Source organism: Sinohyriopsis cumingii, chromosome 13 (genome assembly GCF_028554795.1).
Source record: "Sinohyriopsis cumingii isolate HCF-2022 chromosome 13, ASM2855479v2, whole genome shotgun sequence".
Classification (NCBI taxonomy): Eukaryota; Metazoa; Mollusca; class Bivalvia; order Unionida; family Unionidae; genus Sinohyriopsis; species Sinohyriopsis cumingii.
The window spans coordinates 54,752,986-54,763,990 of record NC_142973.1 but is presented as its reverse complement, the minus strand read 5'-3'; the positions used below and the strand labels follow the sequence as shown (position 1 = coordinate 54,763,990).

Below are 11,005 nucleotides of genomic sequence, written 5' to 3'. Positions count from 1 at the left end.
ATGACAAGTGCCAACTTGAATATCTTATTGAAGAATATCAGAATTGGTTTCAACACTCAGCATTTAAAGAGAAGAAACAGTCTTAGCTTGGATTACTGGGATTTCCTTGTAGTCAGTAGAGCATCAGTCCCATTGAGGGACTCTTGTTTGACCTTTAAGAGAGTATATTAGTCTGAGTTGTACCTTCAAAATGTGGATATATATATATATATATATATATATATATATATATATATATATATATATATATATGGTCAGTATTAATGCTTTTGGTGTCTAAAGAGGATTTTTTGAACAAGACAGCTGATCTTTCTCTCACCATTGATAACCTACTTTGACCTAACTTTTATCAACCCATCTATTTTATGTTCATAGGAAATTATTTTGATAATCTGCTTTTTCTTTCTTTATACCACTGCTATATCTGTGAAGGGGCCATAATATAGAGTTACCCATGTTATATGCCTCTGCCATATATATGAAGGGGCCATTGTTACCTATGTCTGTCATGTTCCATCCTGTCATAATCCCCTGCCTTATCTGTAAATGTGACATAATATAGTGCTACCCATGTCTGTCCTGTCTTAATCCCCTGCCTTATCTGTGGAGGGGTCACAATATAGTGTTACCTATGTCTGTTCTGTCCTGTTCTATCCTGTCATAATCCCCTGCCTTATCTGTAAAGGTGACAATATAGTGTTACCCATCTCTGTCCTGTTGTGTTCCATCCTGTCATGATCCCCTGCCTTATCTGTGGAGGGGTCACAATATAGTATTACCCATGTCTGTTCTATCCTGTCATAATCCCCTGCCTTATCTGCAAAGTTGACATAATATAGTGTTACCCATCTCTGTCCTTTTGTGTTCCATCCTGTCGTAATCCCCTGCCTTAACTGTGGAGGGAACATAATATAGTGTCACCCATCTCTGTCCTGTTGTGTTCCATCCTGTCATGATCCCCTGCTTTATCTGTGGAGGGGCCATAATATAGTGTCACCCATCTCTGTCCTGTTGTGTTCCATCCTGTCATGATCCCCTGCTTTATCTGTGGAGGGGCCATAATATAGTGTCACCCATCTCTGTTCTGTCATGTTCCATCCTTTCATAATCCCTGGCATTATCTGTGGAGGGGCCATAATATAGTGTTACCCATGTCTGTTATTTTGCCAACCCATCATATGTCCCTGCCATTGCCATATTTGTGAAAGGTCTGTAATACAGTGTTGTCATGTTTGTCATCCTGTCACATTACAGCCTGTTGTATACCATGGCCATACCTGTGGAGAGTCCATAATATAGTGTTATCTTTGTCTGTCATATTCTGTTCCATCCTGTCATGTGCCACTGCCTCATCAGTGCCGGCTAAGTCATACCAAAGACTTACAAAAATGGTACTAACAGCTGCCTTGCTTGGTGCTCAGCATTAAGAGGTAAATGTTAGGATTGGTCAGTCTGATGTCAGGATAATATGACAGGGTGGGACATCATGCTATATGTCTCTGGCATAACACCCCAGTGCTAGACATCACATTAAATTGCCACACTGTAGACATCGTAGTGATATAACTGAAAAATTGTTAAATCTACGTTAAAAATCCAAGTAACACACACACACGTGCACACACACACCTTATCAGGGCCCTGAGTGGCCAAGTGGTCTAAAGCACTCTCCGTTACAGATCACTGCCATCTCACCTCTGTCTGCGTAGGTTCGAGTCTCTTTTTTGGCCAATGTGGGTAGGTGAGAAAGCTTAACAGTAGCTTCTCGAGGGTCAGTGGTTCTTTCCGAGGATTTCCCGGGTTCTTCCTCCACCATTAATACTGGCCGCTATGTATAGCCTATTGTGTGCTGAAAAATGGCATTAAACCCTACAACAGCAACAACACACCTTATCAGTGGAGGAGCCATAATATGGTGTTTACCCATGTCTCTCATCTTGTCATGTTCCATCCTTTCGTGATGGAATTTTGTTTCCATTTAGTAACTTTTGAAGGAAAATATGCATTTGAATCAATTGTGTATGAGACTTGACATTAAAAAATCTAAATCGAGTTTGATTTTCATCATTTTCCAACAGCTTGTAAGAGAGTTTTGCCCCAGTCTAGCTCAGAACATTGTCCATTAATATCAATTTCATTTTCACAAAATATCATGTGATAGACTTCATGGATTCAAATGAAATTATGTACCAGGAATGACATTAGGAAGACCTATGTTGGGTTTTGATTTTTCACAATTTTCCCCAAGCATTTAATGGAGTTTTGCCCCCTGATTGACAGAGTACTTTGCCCTTCAATTGGATCAGAATTTTGTTTCTGTTTAATTCAGGGTACTTCAGTCACAGAAACCAAATTTGGCATGAAGTTTAATAATTATAATCTCTTTAGGTCAAGTTTAGTTTTCATTATGTTGCAGAATGATAATATATGTTTTCTTTTCAACCTAAAACATTGCCCTTCAAATGTACAATATTGGGAGTGACATCTGTGTTATATTGACACACTTCTATTGTTTTTTGTTGTTCTTTTATTACAACATTTTTCTTCTAGTTACAATTTCAAACTTTTGCCTGATCAGTGCATACATGTGACATCCCAGAAAGGTCAGAAAAGAGTTGACCAGATTTAATCTCAAATCAAGAGAATTTTCATCAACCCAATTTTGTACAACAGACACAAAAATAACAATGATTAAATGGATTTCAATATATTTATATTTAAGTACAGTTAGATAGCATTTAACTAAACCAATACAAAATTCTAGAGCATATTGTTATATTGTACACAACCTTATTTATACAATTAACCACTCTAACATCAACTATCATGGTCCTTGAGAAGTAGGGTTATAGTAGTATTAATAGTATCAACAGGTAATGCATAAGACCATTATTAAAACAGAAAACATTCAGTAAGTAATGTAAAATAGTACAAAAGGTACATATTATTGAACATAATAATACAAGCAATATTAAGTAGTACAAAAGAGATACTCATTATATTAGTAAAACAAGACACACCAATTAAACTCAAACCCTTATGGGGCTTAATTCCAGACGGATTTTTAGATTACCCATAAGATCTTTATGGGGATTATTTTCAAAGATGTCATTTGATCACACATAAATCCATTATGGGACACCATATTTCCTAAAGAGTGCCCATAAAGCCTTTATCTGTCTTATTTCCTGGTTCAAGATTTAAATGTCAAAAGATTTCTGATCAAGATGTAAGAAAATTGAAAGAACGGGTTTCAATGACAGCTTTCTGTAAAGATTAGAAACTATTCAAATGATATATATAATTCACTGACAGTTAAATAAAACAAGACATAAAATTCACATTGATGGAAAGAACTATAAGGCAGAAGATAATGGGCTGAAACAAGGATCACATTGACTGTACAGCTAATATCAAAGTCTATATCACTAAGATTGAAATCTCCACCTAAGATTCTTTTTTTTACCTTGTATTTAAATAATGAACTGGATTTTCGATATAGATGCACTGAGATGAACAAAGGCATCTATTCACTGTAATATGTTCCTGTCAAGATATTGTCATTTTCAGATAATTTCACATTAACATACTTTAGTTTACAGTCAGGGTCATCAGACTCATAACACTCACCAGTTTTCATGTAGGTTTTCACAATATTTATGAGGAAGCTAGTGGTTAACATGCATGTCTCACTATCCGAAGTTGAAGGTTCGAATCCTACATTAGATCATCCTGGGACGGCGGCCATGGTTTGTTCTTGGGCAGGACACCTTAGACCAGTTACCTTGACAACAAATGACCTAGTTGTGTTGCTGTGCCATAAGACACCAAATCAACAACCATAACTTCACCATAATTATGACATTATCACCTCCTTTATGAATAAAGTCATTCATGTCCTTGCAAAATACTTTGTCCTGGTGTTCATGAGTATATACTTTGTACTGATGTTCGTCTGGACGAAATTATATACTTCGTACTGGTTTTAGTCTGGGATGTTATTAGATATTTTGTACTGCTGCTCATCTAGGATGTTATTAGATACTTTGGACTGGTGTTCATCTTGGATGTAATTATATAGTTTGTACTGGTTTTAGTCTGGGATTTTATTAGATATTTTGTGCTGGTGTTCATCTGTGTTGTAATTAGATATGTTGTATTGGTGTTCATCTGGGATGTTATTAGATACTTTGTACTGGTGTTCCTTTGGGATGTTATTAGATACTTTGTACCAGTGCTCATCTGGGATGTCATTAGATATCTTGTACTGGTGTTCATCTTAGGTATCATTTTATATGTTGTACATGTAATGGTGTTCATCTGGTATGTCACTATATACTTTATACTGGTGTTCTTTAGGATGTTATTAGATATGTTGTACTGGTGTTCATCTTGGATATCATTTGATATGTTGTACTGGTGTTTGTCTTGGATGTCATTTAATATGTTGTACATGTAATGGTGCTCATCTGGTATGTCATTAAGAGACTTTGTACTGATGTTCATCTGGAATGTCATGAGATATTTTTTATTGGTGTTCATATGGGATGTAATTATATACTTTGTACTGGTGTTTGTATAGGATGTCAGTAGATATTTTGTACCAGTGCTCATCTGGGATGTCATTAGATATATTGTACTGGTGTTCATCTTGGATGTCATTTGATATATTGCTCTGGTGTTCGTCTTGGATGTCATTTGATATGTTGTACATGTAATGGTGCTCATCTGGTATGTCATTAGATACACTGTACTGATATTCATCTGGGCTGTCATGAGATATTTTGTACTGATGTTCATCTGGGATGTCGTGAGATATTTTTGTATTGGTGTTCATTTGGGATGTCATTAGATATTTTACATCGGTGTTTATCTGGGATGTCTTTAGATAATTTGTACTAGTGTCCATCTAAGATGTCACCATGAAGGATTTCTGCATCTTTATGTAGAGGGTATATTCCATTTCGATTATTCAGATCCTCATCCTTTTCTGGACTCGGTATTAGAAAAAAATTAAATTGCACATTTGCTAATTTGTTATTTCATGTATTGGGATGATATGTGGGAAACACAGTTAAAGAGCTTCGGCAAAACTATGTGTTCAACATTGTGACCATTGGTCCTCATATTTATCTACTTATTTCCTTCGAGTGTCAGACCATCATCCCTATACTACTTGAGGCAATAAAATTATAACTTTTTAGTACCAATAATACCTAGCGTATCCTCTTTGAATGATGGCTGATTTACACCAAATTACTGACTGATCGGACCATGTGCCTGACTAATTCGAACCCTGGCTGATTTACACTAAATTACCGACTGATCGGACCATATGCCCGACTGATTCCGACCATGACTGATTTACACCAAACTACTAACTGATCGGACCATATGCCTGACTGACTCGAACTATGGCATATTTACACCAAATTACTGACTGATCGGACCATATGCCTGACTGATTCCGACCATGGCTGATTTACACCAAACTACTAACTGATCGGACCATATGCCTGACTGACTCGGACTATGGCATATTTACACCAAATTACTGACTGATCGGACCATATGCCTGACTGATTCCGACCATGGCTGATTTACACCAAATTACTGACTGATTGGACCATATGCCTGACTGAATCTGGCCATGGCTGATTTACACCAAATTACTGACTGATTGGACCAATATGCCTGACTGACTCGGGCCATGGCTGATTTACACCAAATTACTGACTGATCGGACCATATGCCTGACTGACTCGGACCATGTCAGATTTAGACCAAATTACTTTCCGATTCGGACCATGTGAAATATTGTAGAATAAAGGAACAGTATAGAACATAAGTGTTTTACTTTGTAGTTATGTACACACACACACAATGCATTATTACTTCATGGCTTTAATTTTTAATTGATGTCTCATTCCTTTGCATTACGTTTATCAAATAAACATTGTGTAAGAGTTATTATTGGTGAGTGACACGATATTATTATTCACTTGATTTTAACCGTTCAATTTTTTTCCCAGGGGTGAAACCATCTAATATTTATATCATTATAATCTTTGCAAATTTGTACAAACCTTAATGAAAGTGAATATTTAAAGCATATATTAAAGCCGTTTAAAGCTTGAATTTTAATAGAGGTTTAATTTTATTAATACATTTAATATCACGTCCATGTAACCAAAGATTATATTATTTAAAGTCGGCATTATATTTCGCGTTCTAAAATGGTTTTAAAGAGAAGTATGTTTTAATTATAGCAGCAAATGGGCTTTGCAAATTGCTGGTGAGAACATTTCACTTCAGATGTTTGCAGTTAAATAATTGAAGAGAGGATTGATCCAACAATGTATTAAACAGACAGTGAAAATATGAAACCATTCTAACTAATTGATTTAATGTCCACAAATATTGTGTTTAGAAAACATTACTGATTATATTTTGATAGGATCAGAGTTCAATAAATTGGAAATAAAAAGTACTTTAAACCATACATCCCTATATCTATGAAAATAACAAACCAAGATTAGCAAAATATATTTCACATTTCAAGAAATATGACATCACCAATTTCATTACGTTGTAATTTTCTGTATTAATACAGAGTCCAAGAGATCCGCAGGATATAGACGTATGACATTGTGTTGAATTAAATCATTAATTTGACTGGACCCCACTATCAGCTTTAATGTAGGTTTTTTCAGTACTGACATTATATAGTACAGTATACAATGTAAAGATAAATTTTTCACATATTTAATAATAGCTTCAAGAAACTCAGATGAAATAATTGTAATGCATGGACACTGTTTTGACCATTTTTTCATTGTTGTTTTATTTCTCAATAAAATGAAGTAAACTATTAAAACTATTAAAACGAATGAGTTGCTTTGAAAACATTTTGCTTTTAAAATGGCAATGCAGATAAACGGGTTCATTTTTTATTTGTCTTACATCCAAAACTACATTATCATCTCGCGGAAAATCTGAGTTTTCTTTCCTTGCTCAACGTGCCTGGGAAATAAGAAAAACTATATTTTATCAGTTGTATCTGCCACGTAAGACGAAACTTAATAATATTTCACATGGTCCGAATCAGCCATATCTGAATAATCCTGCACACACCTCCGTGTCATTTCATTATAATGCAGTAGAAGATAAAAATGCCGTAATATCGAATACTAAAGGTATTACAGACTGGAATTGGTTTAAAACTGTATGGTATCGTATCACAAACAAGCTGAATTTACTAGAGGAAGATATTTTCTCTACTGTTGATATCGGTGTTTTGTTTATGACATCCTTTTTAGCCCATAATTGATGGTCTTTGATGACGGAAAGAGTGACCTCTGGCAGAACATTTGTGAAATGTTTCAGTAAAGGTGCCCCCTACTTTTAAACGTGGTCAGATTGCTAAATATTGTCAAGTAAACGAAGACACATTTTTATGTTAGAAAATACAGTTTTACGAAGAATGATAACTGAGGACAGGAGCCTAAGAGTTTAATGCGGCAAATTGCTTGATCACTGGAAACAAAATCATTTCAGACGACATCTACTTCCATAACATCGAAAATAATGGCAAAACTGGTTACTCTGGTTAATTGGTTAAACTGGTTATTCTTGTTAATTGGTTAAACTAATTCATTCTAAAACAAAAATGATTATTTTACAAGTTGGTGGAACAGGGTGAATATAACAGTAGTTTAAACTGTCACTAGAAAAACAATAATGGAGAATAATAAAGGGAACAGTTCTGTTTAGTGTCTCGTGTTTCGAAAACGGAGTTGGTTCAAGCCATATCAACAAACACCACGTCATTAAATTGATGTCAAAATGTAATTCGCCCAATGGACAAGTATCTTACCCACTCAATCAGCTCCATGTCATAATTTATAATTCTTCTGTTGGAAGCAGGCATATAATATATAGAATACAATTTATTTTCTGTGTCAGATGTTTCTAAGCGGAGGAGTGCATTCAATTGTGTGTACATGTATGTGTGTGTGTGTGTTTGCACATGTATACTTTGCAAACAAAAGTTAGCAAGTTAAATATACTTCATTTATTTTCTTACATATTTTTCACTTTTTATAGGTCTATTAAATTTTAATTTTCGCAGTTCTTGTCCCTGCATTCTACTAAAATTTAACGGAATATTTTACTCTATTTGTATTTACTGGCGATGGATAGATGGACCATTACAAAATATAAAGACAATATAAGCCACCAAGACTAGCTAATTTGTATCTTGGTCTGTGTCATCAGAATTTTTTTTATAACGGACATCTAAAAATTTAATAATTAGTAGATTATGGTATAAGGTATTTAAATATCGAAGGCAGTGAGTAGTCAGAGTGTTATTACGTTTTCACTGATTACATAGACGTGATATAAAATAAAACACAGGCAATATTGTAAGGGCGTGTCTAAATTGCAGAGTGTTTCATCACTCTTGGAACAATTGTACTGCTGCTGTGGGGATCTAGCTGTGGAAAGTTAAACCTTGATGGCCCGTGATTCATCAATACATGCTATCTTCATACCGTAGTTATGTCCTTTTATCATGCAATAAGAACTTTTATTGCGTAAAGCTTGGTGTGTGATTTCAGACATTTCTCTGAAAATAAGTTTCAGACAGGCCTGAGTTGGTTTGATTGTTTCAAGTCTGAATACAGCAGATACTTAATACCCTTCAGTTTTCACGATTTATTGATGCCCAAAATGTCATACTTTGAATGATTTGTTGAAGTAATAAATGAACCCACGTGTTTTTTCAGCATAAAGCTTTCAAGATAATCTCCGGTATCCAGTATTCAAAGCATTTATAAAAGAAAGTCTTAAAAATGTTCTTTTACTTGCGTACCTCAAAGTGGTCCAGATTTCTAAATTGTGCCCTTCCAATGATTTGCTTCCACCAAAATACAAGAAATTACTATGGAATCTTCATTCTAATGGTTCCTCGTTTAATTTTACAAACTGCTCCACTCCGAATCGAAATTTAGTAGAACCCTCTACAACCCAGGTCACGGCTCGGTCTTCTATTATATATCCAGTCTTTCCTCTCTTTGCCTCCTCCTGCATTATCTGCGAAATATCTCCCTCAACGGATTGGATGAAGGAATTGTTGTCTTTGATATTAGTAATTACGACAACGACCGTACCTTTTATCTTAACAGCCAGTTTAAAATTTGCACTAAATAGCATCTCCTTCACTACCATCTTTGCGGTGGTTCTATGTTTTTTTGGAACTTTAATAGTGCTGTTCACGGCCCAGGAGATTGTCTCCTCGTGCGTGTTTTCTTCAGCACTTTCCATGTTGACTTCGCGGCCAAATCCTGCAGTAGCCGTGCAGACTTCTTCTGGAAGACCTAATTTCAGTTCTAGGTGGAATCCTTTCGTGTAACCTTTGGAAACTAGAGTGGTGCACGTGCATACCGTAGTTCTCTCTGTTGTGAACGAATGTTCTTGTTCTGTATCCGTATTGTTCTCAAACGAAGAAGTGAAGACAACCTTCGACTTGGGACTCTCAACCATTTCTTTATCCGAGTAGTCCGGATCTCCAGGAATGAATCTGACCCTGGTCCAGTTTACGTCCAAGTGAACGTCATCGTATTTCAGCTTTTGAAGGTCTTTACTGCGTGTCTTACAGAAACTTGTCCAAGCCCAAGTCTTGACGATGTCTTCAATATCGGTGACATTCGTCATTTTCTTGTATCTATAAATAAACAAATGAAAGCATTCATTAGTGCATCAACACACAGAGATAATATGACCCTTACAACATACACGACCTTTCCACATAAAAAAGAAAATAAATTGTAAGCGAATAGCCAGAGATTGTGCGATTGAGCGTAATCATTCCTTTCCATGTGTCCTATAAGAGATAAACCTTTTTCTTTCAAAATGTCCACCACTGTAGAAGTTGAAAGTACACCGAATGAAACTTTATTTATATTGATAAGACCTCGGACAAGTTCATATTTAGCATTCTTTATCACCATTTAAAGAAGTTGCCCCACCAACCCCCACTTCTAGATTGTTCGACCTCTTAACTTTCGTTGTTTCCGCGGCATATCCTTGTTGTATACAATTTGGCATGTGGCTTTATATTTACATTAATGAGAATTTGAAGGGAAAAAAAAGCGTTACACGGCTTCCTTTGCAGGAGTCGTGCACCATGATTGCCTTCCTTCGTGACTTTGGTTTACTTCACTAAAGATTATTCGATTTCGAAAATGGTGTATGACTTTATAATATGGAGAGCTTGAATGAATTTGATCTCCCTGGTTCCACCGCTCCAGTGGCCTATTGGTTAGAGCGTACGCTTCGGAAGCGGGAGGTCGTGGGTTTGAACCCCTGCCGAGTCATGCAAAAGACCTACAAAAATGGTAGTACCAGCTGCCTCGCTAGGCGCTTAGCATTAAGAGTTTAGTGTTAGGACTGGTCAGCCTGGTGTCAGGATAATGTGACTGAGTAGGAAATCATGCTACATGTTCTGCGGCATGATGCCCCCGAGCTAGACATCACTATAAACTGCCAAACTGCAGACATCGTAGCGATATGACTGAAAAATTGTTAAAACTATGTTAAAAATCCTAATTACACACACACACACACACACACACACACACACACACACCTGGTTCCAAGACATCATTTAGCTGAGTTATGGTCCTGATTGGTCAGACCCGTAACTTCGGATTATAAGCATAATTGTACAAAGGGATCGTATTTTAAGACCATAAATTAGTTTGATCTTCAGCGTTTAACATCATAGAATATTGCTCCGCATCATCCATCATCCTGACTTTTGTTTCTGCAGCATTACTGTGCGAATAATTGTTGGATTTTAATCACAGTCGGTATGCAGCTTTTCAGCCTTCATTGCCAGCATATACAGGAGTTATTGCCCCTGATCGCTTATCCTTTTACCTTTTATTTCTGCAACTTAAAGTTACCAACTTTTGGGGGGGGGTTTTTTGTTTTTTTTTTT

At 36.1% G+C, this 11,005-nt stretch overlaps 1 protein-coding gene across 2 annotated transcripts in view; it reads right to left on the bottom strand.

Moving 5' to 3' along the window:
* Nucleotides 1-2,696: 2,696 nt before the first annotated feature.
* The window catches only part of LOC149785591 (uncharacterized), a 35,403-nt gene continuing 27,094 nt past the window's right edge, over nucleotides 2,697-11,005 (bottom strand). For both annotated transcript variants that reach the window (XM_089979395.1, XM_089979394.1), the window contains one exon: nucleotides 2,697-9,727. In XM_089979395.1, the coding sequence (XP_089835521.1) occupies nucleotides 8,956-9,717 (762 nt within the window). In that variant the 5' untranslated portion in view covers nucleotides 9,718-9,727 and the 3' untranslated portion in view covers nucleotides 2,697-8,955. The remainder of the gene's footprint in view (nucleotides 9,728-11,005) is intronic.